Below are 16,827 nucleotides of genomic sequence, written 5' to 3'. Positions count from 1 at the left end.
GGCCACACACAGGTGACCAATGAGATTGTAAAACACACAGGAAACTCCACAGTGATGCTAGGTGACCAATTGAATTATAGTTTACCCTAGTAGATATTTGAACCAGCCTATTACACCTTGATTAGATTGGCGCCAAAAAGGTTCCCAAAGGGCGGGGGCCCATACTCCTTGGTAGCTAGGGAGACAGTATGCAATCCCCCACTGATTGATGTCTCCACCTGCCCTGACATACCCTTGTATCTGTGCTTTGTTACCTGGAGCTGGTTTCCCGGACTTGTTTTTAAGTGAATCCCCTGGGGGAAGGGAAGCAGAAACAGTTTAAGGGTTATAAAATAGGTCCTTACAGATCTAAGTTCTGGGCTCTTGGGATGAATAGGTCATAGTGCCTATCTTAGGTAGTTCACAAGTTTCTTTATTTCAGGGCCTTGTGCCTTCCATCTGAAAATCAGTAGTGTTATCCTAAATCAGTGTTCCTCAGACTTTAATAATATATGTTCTTCTTTTAAAAGAAAAAGAATTGGGATGCCTGGCTGCCTAGTCAGAGGAACATGTGACTCAGTAAGCAAGCTATAGGGTCATGAGTTTAGCCACACATTGGGTACAGAGATTACTTAAATGAATAAATAAATAAAAACTAAAAAAAAAAAAAAAAGGAGAAGAATTATGACATTCTAAAAACTAAATTAATTCATCAAATTAAAAAGAAAATTAAGTTATTAAGAATTATTAAATTTAATAAATTATTTTGGTTATAATGTTACTTTTAAAAAACCACCACCCAAGAAAACATATACCCCTTGCCTTATACAGAATTGTCATTCAGCTGTACAACCCAAGTTAATTTATAAGCTGAAAATCAAGCTTGAGCACCTAAACTGGGTATAAAGAATGATGTTTTTTGAAGTAAAATTGTTCCCATCATCAATGTAGTGCCTTCACTTAACTCAATTCTGTTACCATTTTTCTCTGTTCCAAACACCGGGAAATCAAAACCCTGTGTGCAGTGAATGTTGGCATAAATGTAGTTCTTGCATGTTGTCAAGTTTTCCTTTTATTATTTGCCCACCAAAATGATTTTTATGCTATTTAGAATCAAAAAAATGGACTCAATTACCAAAATTATGTGGTGGTATATAGATTTGAAGTGGCCATGCAGATGGTCCAAAATGTGCTCATGTATTGTTTAGATTATTGTTAGAATACAAACACCAATCTTAAGATTTTTTTTAAAGAATGTGTGACCTTTTGAATAAATCTGACCCCAGTCTGGGGACACTTGGGAACCGTAAGTCCTTCCTAGCTCTCAAATCCTACAAACTCTATTCTTAGTCTTAGGAAGTTAATCTTTGATGTTACTGTTAGTCAGTGCCCAATTAAATATTGGTTTGAATTGAAGTTATAAAGTTATAAAGATATAAAGTATAAAGTTATCCAGTCTGTGAAATAATAGAAATATATATATATATATTGGTCTTTGCCCTGGGTTGCTGCCACAGAGCTCCTAAAACCCTTGTAATTTCCTGAGTGAGAAGAGCACCTAGGAGCATCTTTTGTTCTAATATTTTGTTTTGATTCTGATTCCTGACACTAAGCTTCTCAATCCCTTGCAATTTACTGGGTGGTAGGAATGTTTGTTCTGATGAGGAAACTCTCTGGGCTCCTGGGTGGGGCTTGTCACAAGAAGGACCTACTCTGGATATAGAAACTTGGAATTTTCAGCCCCATCACCCATTCTCCAGAAAGCAGAGAGGGGCTGGAAGTGGAGTTAATAATTGATCATGCCTATGTAATTAAGCCTCCATAAAAATCCCAGTAGTATGGGTTTTGGAGAACTTGGTGTTGATGAACACAAGGAGGAGCAGGGAGCCATGGAAGCTCTGCACCCCTTCCCACATGCCTGTCCTCTGCATCTCTTCTATTTGGATGTTCATCTGTATCTTTATCATATCCTTTCATGATATAATAAGTCAATTGTTTTCCCATGTTCTGTGAGCTGCTCTAGAAAATTATTGAACTCAAGGATGTGGCCTGGGAGCCTCTGATTTATAGCTGGTCAGAAGCACAGGTGACAACCTGGACTTGTGATTGGCGTCTGAAGTGGGAGGGGCAGTCTTGTGCGCTGAGTCCTTAACCTGTGAGGTCTCTAGGAAGATAGTGTCAGAATTGAGTCAAATTGTAGGACACCCCGCTGGATTTGCAGAATTACTCAGTGTGGGCAAAAAGCCCCACACAAATGGTGTCAGAAGTGTTATGACTGTGGTAGTCATGTGAGAGTGAAGGAGAGACACGGGAGGAGGTGTAGGTTTCCTGCTCACAATCCAGTCTTGTTTACAAAGTGGAAATTTTTATCTGCATAATTTTCTTGGTATCGTTTATGAATGCCACAAAGAAAATGCTTATTAAACTCAGCCAATTACTTGGAATATGCCCTTCTAGTAAAGGGTGTAGACTAGGATAGCAGGAGGATGAGTGTGCTGGAGAAGTATGCCTAAACCCTGTTCTAAGAGAAATGACTGCACCTACAAGACCTTACAGCCTCGATGGCCATACCTCCTATCCTCTGCCATCCTCATGCTCCTTTTGATAGGACCAGGGAGGGCACTCAGCCAGCCTAGGATCTGCTGAGCAACCCATGACTTCTCAGGTCTGTCTCAGTAACATGAGCTGGGCCAAGTTGAATCAGTCTCTTTTGGGGACCGAACAAAGAATATGGAAGGAATTATTACCAGTTAAAGGTCAGAAGTGTAGCTGAACATTTATGAGGAGGCATCAGTGATGGGAAGCCTTATTGGTACAGACTGAAATACAGGAGAGCAGCAAACATCAGATGTTGGTGCCATGGGAAAGCAGCAGCCGTATGGGCGTAGATGAGTCACGTTAATTGTACAGCATGGGGACAAGGATCCAGTGACTCAACCCAGGTTTTGAGAGCCACCTTGAATTCTGAGCAGCCCTCCAGCACCGGTCTTTGTGGGGTCATATCCTGTTGCAGTGCCACTTTTCGAATTACCTTGGGCAAACAGCTAATCTCTCTATTCCTCAATTTCTTCAATTATAATAGAGTCTACCTCATAAGGTTGATTGTGAAGATTAATGAGGGAAGGCCTTAGACTGAGACTGGGCACATAGTTGTCAGTCAATAAATGTTAACTCTAATCGTGATTATTTCTTCCATGATATATTTTATATTACTTAAAATAAATTTAATTGTTTGAACTAGGTAGGATCAGACTCTGTTTCTTATCATGAAACCTCAGTAAAAAACAGATGGGGAGAGGAGGGAGGCAAGATGGCATAGGAGTTGGAGACCTCATTTCAACTGGTTCCTTGAATTTAGCTGGATATCTACCAAACTGTCCTGAACACCCACAAAGTCAGCCTGAGATGTAAGAATACATATCTGAGTCTCTCCAAGCAGAAAAACTCCACTGGGTTTGAGTGGTGGCTTCTGACCACTCCAGATTTTCCTACAGTTCATCTTGCCTGGCTCATCATTGATATTTTTGATTCTGTACATTCCCTCAACCATCCCTCAACAGAATGACTAGGAGGAGAAACTCCGAACAAAGAGAAGCAGAGACCTAATAGATATGGATATAAACAAGATGTCAGAGATAGAGTTCAGGGTTGCAATTATGAAGTCAATAGTTAGACTTGAAAAAACCATTAGCGGCAATATAGAATCTCTACACACTGAACTTAAAAATGCTATGAATGAGATGCAGTCTAAACTGGATACTCTAATAGCTAGGGTAAATGAGAAAGAAGAATGAATTAGTGATCTAGAAGATAAGCAGATAGAAAGGAAGGATGTCGAGGAGGATAGGAAGAAATAACTAGAAGCCCTTGAGATCAATGACGCCATGCAACATTCCAAAGTCAGAATTATTGGGATGCCTGAGGGGTTGGAGACAGAGAACTAAAAGGTATACTTGAGTAAATCATAGCTGAGAACTACCCTAATCTGGGGGAACAAAACATGCATTTGTGTCCAAGAGGCAGAGAGGACCCCTCCCAAGATTAATAAAAATAGACCAACGACCCAGTATATAATAGTAAAACCTGCTAATCTTAGAGCCAGTGCAGCTACCTTGAGAGCAGCTAGGGGAAGAGATTTCTTACCTATGGAGGAAGAACCTCAGATTAATGTCAAACCTGTCCACAGAGACTTGGCAAACCGGAAAGGGCTGCCAAGACATAATCAGGGTACTAAAGGAGAAGAACATGAAACCAAGAATACTTTATCCAGCAAGGCTCTCATTCAGAATGGCTAGAGACAAAGAGTTTCCAGGACAGGCAGAAACTGAAAGAATATGTGACCACCAAACCAGCCCTGCAAGAAATAATAAAGGAGGATTCTCTAAAAGAAGAAAGACCCCAAGAAGAAAGACCCCAAGACCCCATGTTACCCCACGAGTAACATGGACCAGAAATTTACAGAGACAGTCTATAGAAACAGTCTAGGGGCTTTACAGGCAATATGATACCTCTAAATTCATATCTTTCAGTAGTTACTCTCAACATGAGTGGCCTAAATGCTCCCCTGAAATGGCACAGGGTTGCAGATTGGATACAAAGACAGGACCCATCCATATGCTGTCTACAAGAGACTCATTTGGAGCCTAAAGACACCTTCCAGATTAAAAGTGAGGGGATGGAGAACCATTTATCATGCCAACGGACTTCAAAAGGAAGCTGGGGTAGTAATTCTCATATCAGACAAATTAGGTTTTAAACCAAAAATTGTAGTAAAAGATCTAGAGGAATGCTGTATCATACTTAAAGGGTCTACCCAACAAAAAAATCTAATAACTGTAAATATCTATACCCCCAACATGGGAGCAGCCAACTGCAAAAGCCAGATGTTAACCAAAATAAAAGAATCCTGTTGATAATAATAAATTAATAGCAGGAGGTCATAACACTCCACTCATAGCAATAGACAGATCATCTAAGCAGAAGATCAACAAAGAAACAAGAGCTTTGACTGACACACAGGACCAGATGAACTTCATAGATATATACAGAACATTCTACCGTAAAACAACAGAATACTCATTCTTCTTGATGAACACAGAACCTTCTTCAGAATAGACCACATACTGGATCACAAATCAGGTCACAACTGATACCAAAGATTGAGATTATTGCCTGCATGTTATCAGACCACAATGCCTTGAAACTGGAATTCAATCACAAGAAAAAATTTGGAAGGAATTCAAACATGTGGAAATTACAGAGCATCCTACTAAAGAATGGTTGGGTCAACCTGGACTTTAAGAAAGAACCGTAACAATTCATAGAGACTAATGAGAATGAAAACACATCAGTTCGAAACCATGGGATACTGCAAAGGCAGTCTTTTCAGCAATGTGGCAGGATACAAAATCAAAACCACATTACACCAGTTAGAACAGCAAAAATTAAGACAGGAAACAACAAGTGTTGGTGAGGATGTGGAGAAAGGGGAACCTTCTTACACTGCTGGTGGGAATGCAAGCTGGTGCAGCCACTCTGGAAAACAGTATGGAGATTCCTAAAAAAGTTGAAAATAGAGCTATCCTATGACCCAGCAATTGCACTACTAGGTCTTTACCCAAAAGATACAGATGTAGTGAAAAGAAGGGGCACATGCACTCCAGTGTTCACAGCAGCAATGTCCACAATAGCCAAACTGTGAAAGGAGGCAAGATGCCCTTCAACAGATGAATGGATAAAGATGTAATTCATATATACAATGGACTATTACTATTACTCAGCCATCAGAAAGGATGAATACCCACCATTTGCATTGACATGGATGGAACTGTAGGGGATTATGCTAAATGAAATAAGTCAAGCAGAGAAAGACAATTATCATATGGTTTCACTCATATGTGGAACATAAGGAATAGCACAGAGAACCATAGGGGAAGGGATGGAAATCTGAAGGGGAAGAAATCAGAGAGGGAGATGAACCATGAAAGACTGTGGACTCTGAGAAACAAAATGAGGGTGTCAAAAGGGAGAGGGGTAGGGGGATGTGGTCACTGGGTGATGGGTATTGAGGAGGGCATGCATTGTAATGAGCACTAGGGGTTATAAGCAACTAATGAATCATTGAAGACTACATCAAAAATTTAATGATGTACAATACAGTGGCTAACTGAACACAATTTAAAAAAAATGAAAACAAAAACAAAACAACAAAAAATCCCCCAAGCAGATGGTATTGTTTTCCTTTGAGTTTGCCCAGAACTTCATCTGTAAGTTGATAAGAAGTATGAGATTTCTGAAAGTTGACCACCTAGCATTGGATCTCTTATTTCCAGTTAACTCATTTTGATTCTTTGATAAAATAAGGCAGTGATTTGCTATAATGGCTCAAATTTAAAGATGGGTCGTTATTGAGTTTTTTATATTACATGCAGGAACTAAGAATTTTTAGGCATTCTTTTAAGACACAAAGAATAATTGTGTAAGCTAAATCCTGAGAATTTGGATGTTCAGAGGTACAGGTGCCCTAGGCTGGGATGAAATGCAGGGAGAGGGAGAGGCAATGGGGCTGGTGGGCAGAAAGGGTCAAAGAAGTGGGGAAGGAGTTACTCCTGGTCCACAAAATAAGTGATTTCTCTTTCCTATTTTATCTTTCTAATTTAGTCTCTAGGAAAATAAATCCCCTACCTGAGATTTGTTTCTGAATATACAATGGAAACCACGGAGAATGCAGACCAGTGTTGAAGACATAGTAGGACGTTGGCAAATGTTTGCTTGACCAAACTGAGCATTAAAATGTACTCTGTAGACAACTTTATTAGGAATACTTATTCCATAAAACAGATGCTTTCTCTAAAGCACCAGAAATACAGAGGAAACAAAAAGTCCTGATGAAAGAAAGAGGAAATGTATTTGCCTTTGGTTTTTAGAAGCATTTAGTCATACCTACCAATCCACAAAGACTCCCCCAGTTTCTATGGAGACTTAAGAAGATTCAACGGTACCAAAATAAAGTAAGTGTTAACTATACCAAAATAAAGACCTCAGCAACACCAATTTCACATACCATCAAACATTTTTGCAAAGCACAGGCTTCCATGAGAACAGTGTAGAGGAGAGCCTTAAGGGGTGGCCTTGAGCTCTGCCTTTGCCTGTGACTGGCCGAGCTGCTGGGTCCGGCGTTGCTCTGACAGGCTTTGGTTTCTCCATCTGTAGTGAGGGCACTGAACTTCTGACAGTTTTCGTGATGCCTTCCTGCTCAGGTTCAAATTTTGGATTCTAGGAGAATGGAAAAGAAGCTGAAAAAGCAAAGCCCAGAGAGCAAGACCTCAAACTGCAGTTGATGGGAGTGGGTAACAGAGATTTTCATGGTGTCTGTGGTAGCCAGCCTACAAGGTGACTCACTGACTCCCAGCCGTTGGTAGTCACACTGTTGGGTAGTCCCCTCCCATGCTGATAGGACTGACCTGTGTGAACAAGAGGATATTATGGGAAGTGACTGTGTGTGACTTTGGAGGCTAACTCATAACAGACATTGTGGCTTTCACCCCACTTTCTTGGCTTACTCTGTCTGGGGGTAACCAGCCACCATGTTACAAGGATACTTAAGCCTGTGGAAATACCCACATGAAGAGGACCCGAGGCCTCCTGCCAACAGCCAACACCATGTGAGAGAACTGTCTTGGTGGCTTTCAGGTGAAGTCAGCTCTGGTGAACACCTTGACTAGCACTTCCTTAGAAACCCGGGCCAGAATCAGCCGGCTCAGCCATTCCCGAATTTCTGAACCACAGAAACTCTATGACATTGAAGCCACTGAAAGCTGAGGGGTGATTTATGACACAGCACTACACAGCTGTCACAATGCCTGTAAGAAAAACGCAATTCATGTAGATGGTGTATATAACATATGCTGGTTAGTTCACCTTCATTCCTTAACTTATGCACTCATCAGAAACTTTACTGAGAACATATTCTGTCCCAGTCACTCTGCCTGGTGGTGAAATTTAGGAAAAAATGAAGTTTCCTGTGATGGAGAAGCTCGTAATCTGGGAAGCGGGGAGCTGGGTGGGTGGTCACAAACCGTAAATGCGTCTCACAGATGCCACTTTAATACCCCTGCTTTGATACTGCATGTTCCATTCCTGCCGGTGTTTTGAGTGTATCAACTTTGGCTGTGACTTCAGTGGTTGAAGAGAATGCTCATCAGTTACTGCCGAATGACTGTTTTTGGTTTTAATAAGAGTGATCAATACCATCAGCTCCCCCTTTAAATGCTAATGAATGCTTTAACACAGCAGATGTAGACATACAGTACACTGCAGATTAAAATTAGGCACAAAATTAAATTGCTTACACATAGCAAAGGAGCCAGTTTGGACATCTTGATAATCAGCCGCAACCAGCTGACAGATCTTGAATTGTCCCCGCACCAACGTCAAGCCTCCCCCAGTCCCAGCCGGAACAGACATCATCTGGCATCAGGAACGCGCCTGGTACCTTTGGGTACAAGAAAGGAAAACTGCCAGGTCAGACTTTCCGTAAAGCTTTATGTGCTTTTAGAAGCAGTCACAGCTGCACTGGAAAGGGTGCTAGGATTAGGAACAATTGCTAGTCATTAGAAAGACAGAACTTGGGCTGCCTGGGTGGCTCAGTGGTTGTGCGTCTGCCTTCGGCTCAGGTCATGATCCGAGCATCCTGGGATCGAGCCCCACCTTGGGCTCCCTGCTCAGCAGGAAACCTGCTTCTCCCTCTCCCTGTCCACCTGCTTGTGTTCCCTCTCTCACTGTGTCTTTCTCTGTTAAATAAATAATCTTTAAAAAAAAAGAACTTTGGGCCTCTGGAAAGGATAAGCCTTGTTGTGAGACTCTAAATGTCTAAAAGGACAAGGACAATGTCTATGTTTGAATTTCTTTAACATGCAGAGTATCTCTGTTTTGTTTCATTTTGTTTTTTATTCTTGTGCCTAGTCTTTATTGAGAGCCTGTGTTTATAGTGCTATACTCTAAAAATTCAAAATGGAAAGTATGGGAAGTTCACTACGATAAAAAGAGCTGCTTCTTGAGAACTGACCTTTTCCTTGGGTGACTTGGCATATCCACAGTCTGCTGTCAGTGATAAGCCCCCAATTTAATCAGTGTCACAGAGTTATTCTTGGGGGCCAACTCACACTGGCAAAGTTCACAAAAGACTGATGTATAAAGTCAGAATGGCAATTATTTTAATACCAGAAATACAACTCCAAAGTGGGCTAGAGACTCCTGTTAAGGTCACTCAATGAACGTAGGATTAGAACAAGAATTTAGATGATATAATAGTTTGTTAGCCTGATTAAGAGACTAATCAATTAATGCATTCATTCAGCAAATAGACTGAGTACCAACTACATGTTGGAGATAGACTGGTAATCAAGATAGGCACAGTCCCTGCCTTCATAGAGCTGATAGTCTAGTAAGGAATACAGATAACCAAATTTGGGGACAATTATAATAGTGGGGGATCCATATAATTGAGTAACCAAAAGGTTCTCATAGGGAAGGGCCTTACCCAGACCTGCGGATCTGAGGTTTCCTCGAGGCAGTGATGTCTTAGCAGGGAGCGAAAGGATGACATTGCCACGCAGTGCGGGGGAAGCTGGATGGAGGGATTAAACATTTTGAAGACAAGAGGGAACGTGGGAGCAGTTCATTGTGGCTGTGGCATAGTATTTGATGGCTGGGGGGAGAGGCAGTTGGTGATGCAGAAGAGGTAAGCAGGAGTGGGACCATATGACCATCTCCACAGCAAGTTCAGATTTCCCCAACTGAGTGGACTCTCAATGTCAGTTTGGAAGGGGCTCTGCTGGATGATATTGTCCTGCTTAAGGGGTCTCCACAATCTGGACACATTGTGCCCCACGTGAAGGCCTGGCATGGATAGTAAGTAAGGCTAACTTTTTCTTTTGTGGGTCACCTTCTTCTGGCCTTCCAAGACTGACCACCCCTAGCTATCTCCACACCTGTCGCCTAACCTTCCCACCAGCTCTGAAAGACTCCATGTTCTCATCAGATTACTGCTACTTCCAGTCTGATTTGCGGCCATGTGTTTCAGGCCTGAGGGATAAACCTGGGAGGTTAGTGTTGCTTCCTTAGCAACTCATTCTTGAGCAGTACTGCACTGTTCTCACAGAGGACCTTCAGGGGAGAGGGTTTGAAGGGTTAAGTCATGGTGCAAGGGAGTGAGTGATAAAAGGGCCGCAAGAGGGGTACAGAATGGGGAAAATGGCTGGAACTGTGGAGGGAGAAGCAAGACGTCTCCTGGATCTCGAGGCCTGCATGAGATTCCTGGAGGTGGGAAGGAAAACATTTTGGGGGCACTGCTGAGGATATGGATCATTGGTTCTGGAGATAAATCTTGATTTTAGTTTTGAATGAATGAACTATGAGGTCATAAGTCGTCTTCATTCTGTGACCCTCTTGATTCGGCCATGCATTCTTTGGCCAGCTCAGTAGACAAAGGGAAAGGGCAATTGAGCAAACAGTCACTGGGGCCTGCTACACTAAAGTCTTGGCAAGATGGACCATGGGTCTGGCACTTCTTGCACCTCTGGAATCTTACAAACCCGTTTCAGTAGTAGCAGATAGACAGAGATGGTAGACCCAGGTCTTATGTTCAGACTTCCCCAGGGTAGCCTGGCCTATGTGTAGCTTCTCAAAGTTTCTCAAAGCCAGTGTCTTGCCAGTGGTGCCAAGAGATTTTACAAGCCTCCTAACGACAGTATCTATAATTTAAAATTTCAACGAGGCTCCATCCTGAACAAGTTAGCACCACCCACTCATGGCACCCTATAACTGAGTGGTTTCTGACAGCCCAATTTCAGAAGCATGCCATATCTGTACCAACTTGTTGAGGCGAACTGATAAATTATGGAGAATGTACTTACAAGACTTATAAAATAGTTGGTACTTCTGAAATGGAAAAGTTTCCATGAAGTCAGAATGCCCGAAGCTGTGTCCAAGATGTTTTGATTCTGCCACTCGGAATGACTGGACGTTTTGATTTTGCTTTTTTAACCCTAGGACATTTGACTCTATATGGATAAAATATTTTTATCAGAACTATACAACTAATGAGAAATTTTTTTTCCAAGAATTTCATGAGGTGAATTGTCAATTTAATTTCCTGATTTTTCTATCTAACATAATAAAATTGTTTCTCATTTTTATATTAAATTTTTTATTGTATTGATTTTTTCCCCCCACGGGACTAGTTCTTTTCAATTTAAATTTTACACTGAAGAATTTATATATGAAAGTTTGCCTTGTTCATGCCAAATTTTACCAATTATCACTGTGCCACTGCAAGGATTCTTTTGTGGCCTTTTTTTCTTAATCTTATTTCCCCCCAGGTCAGATCTTACTGTTCTCAATTTTACCATGAGTAATATTAAATATTGTAGTTCAATTTTTATTATATTATGAACTAAATGATTATTGGTTGAAAGCAGTTGCTAGTTCATATTTATTTCTAAAGTAGTCCTCGATAATCTCCAGTTTTCCTTTACAGATTTGGGATTACTTGATTATTCTGACTTATTTCTATAGAGGAGGTGCCTGGGTAGATCAGTTGGTTAAGTATCTGACTCTTGATCTCAGCTCAGGTCATGATCTCAGGATCCTGAATTCAAGCCCCATCCCCCACCCCCACTGGGATCCACACTTAGTGGAGAGCCTACTTAAAAAATAAAAAAAGGACTCAGACTATTTCTAGAATTGCTAATTCTATAGAATTGCTAATTCAGTGACTTTGCAAAGCATCTTGCTCTGTTTGGGCTATGCCTGGAATAATGACTATCTCTATGGTAGCAACCAACATAGATTTAGTAGTTCAAGATTCCATCAGAAGTGTACTTAAGGGGGCGCCTGTGTGGCTCTGTGGGTTAAGCCTCTGCCTTGGGCTCAGGTCATGGTCTCAGGGTCCTAGGATGGAGTCCCCCCCCCTCCCCCCGCATAGGGCTTTCTGCTCAGCCGGAAGCCTGCTTCCCCTTTCTCTCTGCCTGTCTCTCTGCCTACTTGTGATCTCTCTCTCTCTGTCAAATAAATAAATAAAATCTTAAAAAAAAAAAAAGTCTACTTAAGGACCACTGAATCCCTACATTTAGAGATGCCGAAGTCAAGACAGACTTTCTTAGTTTGTTTCTACTATAATTTTTCTCTTAAAATATCCTTTTTAATGTTATTTTTATAAAGGTCTTATTTATCTGAGAGAGAGAGAGAGAGAGAGAGAAAGCATGAGTGGGGGGAGGGGTAGAGGGATAGGGAAAAGCAGGCTCCCCACTGAGCAGGGAGCCTAATGCAGGATTTGATTCCAAGATCCTGGGATCATGACCAGAGCCAAGAGAAATGCCTAACCAACTGAGCCACCCAGGCACAGTTCCAACCGCTCCCCCCCTTTTTTTAATTAACTTCAGTCTCCTCAAAGTTCCATAGTTTGTCATTGTTGGCAACTTGATTTAGTTGGATGGAAAAAAAAAATCCTATTAATCCTTGCTCTGTTCTTGACTTATTTTTATCTTTCTACCTGGTAAGCAACTTTTGGTGAACAAACATCATTAGAAAAAAAAAAAAGAACAACTCTTATTTTTGCTTTACAACTAAGAAACAGATTCCTGATGTTCTTATTCTGGTTTTGACTGGGAGCACTGATGCTGACAAGTATTTTTTCAATAGATATCACAAAGTGGTCAGTTTTGTGGGCTGTTGGAATAACCATTGTGGGATCAGCTACTACACTAACTAGGCAGAGGTCATTAGGTCATTTCACTACCAGCCTGGATCCTCTAGCCTATAGCCCAAGAAACCTAGAAGAGGAAAAAACAGCCTGTAACAAGCAATCATTTGTATAACACTTTTTACACTAGAGTCTAAAGTGCCCATTTTGTTTAATAATTAAAGCCATAACTTTGTGTTCCTTTTAGAATGATTCAGTTAAGACTCTGTTCTGTGTTCAGGCACCTAATCAAAAATTCTAATCACTGAAAATATTTTATTGCCTATTGGGAAGGAGCATGCTATTAAGATAGCATACTTTATATTAGTCCATTTGCTTTTAAATTTAAACTCAAAGGACAAGAAGAAAATAATTGAAAACAGACTGTAGTGAGTACCTCACCCTGATTTTACCACTCCCCACCATTTTTGCTTATGAATGCAGATGGCAAACATGTACTACAACTTACAAAACCGAGTTGTCGAACCAGAGCTAAGGTCACACATCTTGCCTTGTAAATAAAGGTCATTTTCTATCACCTTTACTTTAATGCTTCCCAAAGACGGTTTTCCCCACCAGGCACCATATCACAGCTCCGCAGCTCCTCTGGGAACATGCGCTCAAGTCTGATGACTGGGTTCTATTGAAGAGAACTCAACCCCATGGAAATTACCAATGTGTCATTCGAATTTCTCCAGAGCATTGAGAATCCTGTGCAGGGCAGGGTTAGTGAATATTGAACAGAATCTCAGAATATATTAAAAGTAACATTTATTTATTTGATGTGTAAGTTTCTGACCTCCTGACTTTTTGATTTGTAAAATAGGAAGAATTTCATAAGTTGGGTCTCATACTTCCTGCCCTAAGCTGCAGGCAGGTGCCCTTCGCCTCCCACCCTGCCCTCACCCCCAGCTACTTGGAGCTTTTTTGCTGCAAGGATGGTATTTACTCTCTTGCTCTAACAAGGATGTTGGTAATTTTAAATTTCTTTGGCTTGTGGCTTGTGACATTCTTATCCTGCTCTGTGTCTGTTTTCTTTAAGATTTTAGATTTCTAACATTCCGGGAGGTCTTTACGGACTGTTTTTCCCTCTTTGCTTTTCCTTTGGTAAAATATAGAAAATAATATTCAAAAGCAGTCCCTGGGAGCTTTGGGGAAGCAGTAACCACAAATTTCCTAGGCAATTTTAGATCTTTGTTTTCTGATAAGTCTTAATGAATGAGATAAGCATCATAATCAACATTAAGTTCAATAACTTTTTTATTGCCTAAAAATGACAAGCCAAATCACTTCAGCTCTGACCATGATAAAAATCCAAATACCTTACTAAAATAAATACCAACCAGCAGTGTCAAGACTTGGGTAAGGCAAGTGAGGTAATTGCCTCAGGCACAAGATTTAAGGAGGCTTCAAGAAAAACAAGAAACCCCAACACCTCAGTAATCAAGATAAATGATATTTTAATGCAATATTTTGAAAATTAATGCAAAAATTCATGATGAACAAAATACCAAAATTTTAAATAGACAGGATCAGTAACAGCGCCTTGCCAAGCCATACTGGAGCCTGAGACAAGAGGAAAAATCAGTAATACTGATCCTGTATTTATGGAGAATTCTGATTTTTTGTTTATCACAGAATTTTTTGCATTAATTTTCATTTATTTAAATATTGCATTAGAATATTATGTATCTTGATCACTGAGCTTTCTGGTGTCCCCTATAAGTTCTGCACCCAAGACAAGGACCTCACTTAATCCCCTAGTCCAGGCCCTGCTAACCAGAATGGCAGTGGTTATGGAAATAAAGTGACATTTCCCCTCCTCTCAAAATGTTGATTTGGGGGTGAGGAGGGATATTCACAGTTATGTCTACATCTAGTTATCATCCCTGGGCAACATTTTGGCTCTGGTTTGGCTGTAGTCTCAATTAGAAGGCATTTCCTAAATCCCAAAATGGAAAAGTTGTCTTTTTACTAATTCTGTCTGAAGGTATCATATTATCAAAATCCATTACGTCTTAAAGAAAAAAAGAAAAGAGCCTAGTTAGGAAAACTCATCTAGTTCAATTCATCAAAAGTTTCTCCTTCCACGGTAGTTTCCTCTGCTTCTTTCCCTATTAGTCTTGGCAGGAGAGGGCCTGTGAGGTTTCTTCCGGTATTCCACCTTTGTCCATCCTCCCTCACTGACTTTGGTTTCCTCTTCATTGGCTCTTAAGTCAGTCTCAGGGTGTAAAGGCATCCCGGGTATGGTCCTGGGTCGATGGCAGTCATTTGGGCTTCTCTTGAAGTCAGGTGACTGCTGAGCATTGAGCGCCGACTGAGAAACACTGTAGAATTTTCCAGAATATCTTTCTCGCGAAGGTGTGGAATGAGGACTCTTCCCACTGTACCTTCCCCTAGGAGAAGAATTGAGTGATACGCTCCCACGATCATATTTGTTCTTGTTTCTACCTGAGTATCGACCCCTCTCTAAAGAGCGGTCGGTTGGAAGACTGGAAAAGCCACTGTCTCTAGAGTTGAGATGTAGAGAAGAGAAGTTTTTGGTCAGTCCATACTGAGTAGGAGAGGAGCTTCTGGATTGGTTTATGGGTGTAATCTGTTGATACTTAATGGGCACCTGGGTCCGTCTTACAGCAGCAGCATAGGAATCCTGGTCATTGAAATAGGGGAAGAATTGTGATGCCAGAATGGGATTGCTCTGGGAACGTTGCAATGAAGTATTGGATGCAATCTGCCGCAACCTCAGAGTGTCCAGCCACTGGCGATCAGCACCTGCAGAGGAAATGGAAATGAGCCTCTTTTAAGCCACAGCAAAGCTGCCTGCCTAATTCTTAATCCTGTCTCAAGATAATTCAGGCCTCCTTGGGATGCTCTCAGCTTTTACCATTCATAGAAATTCTAGGCTAGGTATAAGGATATTTCCTTTATTATTATAAATACTTCTTAAAAAAATAAGGCATTTGTGCTAAATGAGTATGTGCTATATGCTTGGCCTCATTCCAGAGGCCTTTACTTACATGATCTTATTCACTCGTCCCCAAGGTCTCAGGATAAGTACAAATGATCCAACTCTGTAAACTAGGAGACTGAAGCTTGAAAAGTCTGGTAACTTGCCCAAGGTCTCTCAACTAATAATTCCAGGTCCTTCTGCATCTAAATCCCATCTTCTTCCCACTTAGCCATGTCATCACTTCTAGAAATTGCTGTTTGCATGTGTTTGGATGGTAGGGGCATGTTCAGTAAACGAAAGGTTTTTTTGCCAGCAGGCACTTTCATAAATTCTCAAGAACCCTAAATGCAGATGAAAGAAATTGGGTTCCAGTTTGAGACAGCTGGGGACTGTCTGGAAGAAAGACAGCTCACATCTCCAGAGGAGAAATTCTGAGGTTCAGGAATAAGAAATGGGTTTTTTGTTTGTTTCTTTGATTTTTGTTTTTCTTTCCCCCGTGAAAAATGAAGCTCCGTGGCCAACAGGAAGAGAAGGTGAAAGTAAAGTGGTCAGTAAATAGGAACCATTTAGTAAGCTCTATTTCCCTGAATAAGCAAGTCACACCTGGGATCTCTTCTGCCTTCTGCAGGGCCTAAGTCATCTTGCCCACATCCTGAGTTCCCTCCTGGTCTTCCCTGAGCAACGCTTGCCATGCTTGTCACACGGAGCTTCTGGAGGGGAACAGAGCGTGCCCACTTCTCGCTCCAGCAAGCAGCCCCCCTCACTGCCCTGCACAGGTGACCACACCTCAGAGGTGAGTGACTTGTCCCGATACCGGTGACCTGTGTCCAGACACTCCTCACAGCCTCACCCAACCACAGGGCCTTCTTGCCTTCCCCTTGACTCCTCTGAATTTGTAGCTTCTAACAGAGCCCTGATTTTGTTCAGTGTTCAACCCCCTCATGGAGCCATGTGCACTGGCTGAACACATTCTGGCTCAAGTGGCAGACTTTGATTGACCTGAGCCAGATGCAGTGACGTTGTGGGGGAGGAGTGGACACACAGCTCAGTTTCTGGCCAGAGCAACTTGAGAGATCATCTGCTGGGAGTGTGTAGGCAAGTCCTTGTCACCCGTCAGTGTGAGAGCAGGGAAGGCATTGGCCCCTCGTGTCCTCTG

The 16,827-nt window shown here is 41.5% G+C and overlaps 1 protein-coding gene and 1 long non-coding RNA gene across 4 annotated transcripts in view; one reads left to right on the top strand and one right to left on the bottom strand.

Annotated features, from left to right (window-relative positions):
• The window catches only part of LOC116597784, a 69,199-nt gene that overhangs the window by 44,413 nt on the left and 7,959 nt on the right, over positions 1 to 16,827 (top strand). Inside the window, exon 3 of the long non-coding RNA XR_004288781.1 lies at positions 16,300 to 16,464. This is a non-coding gene — a long non-coding RNA (uncharacterized LOC116597784). The remainder of the gene's footprint in view (positions 1 to 16,299; positions 16,465 to 16,827) is intronic.
• MAP3K20 (mitogen-activated protein kinase kinase kinase 20) overlaps positions 13,964 to 16,827 on the bottom strand; it is a 177,628-nt gene continuing 174,764 nt past the window's right edge. For all 3 annotated transcript variants that reach the window (XM_032355970.1, XM_032355968.1, XM_032355969.1), the window contains exon 20: positions 13,964 to 15,493. In XM_032355970.1, coding sequence (XP_032211861.1) covers positions 14,793 to 15,493 — 701 coding nt within the window. In that variant the 3' untranslated portion in view covers positions 13,964 to 14,792. The remainder of the gene's footprint in view (positions 15,494 to 16,827) is intronic.

Source organism: Mustela erminea, chromosome 8 (assembly GCF_009829155.1).
Source record: "Mustela erminea isolate mMusErm1 chromosome 8, mMusErm1.Pri, whole genome shotgun sequence".
Classification (NCBI taxonomy): Eukaryota; Metazoa; Chordata; class Mammalia; order Carnivora; family Mustelidae; genus Mustela; species Mustela erminea.
Note: the sequence above shows the minus strand (reverse complement) of the source record. Positions and strands in the feature narration are given on the sequence as shown.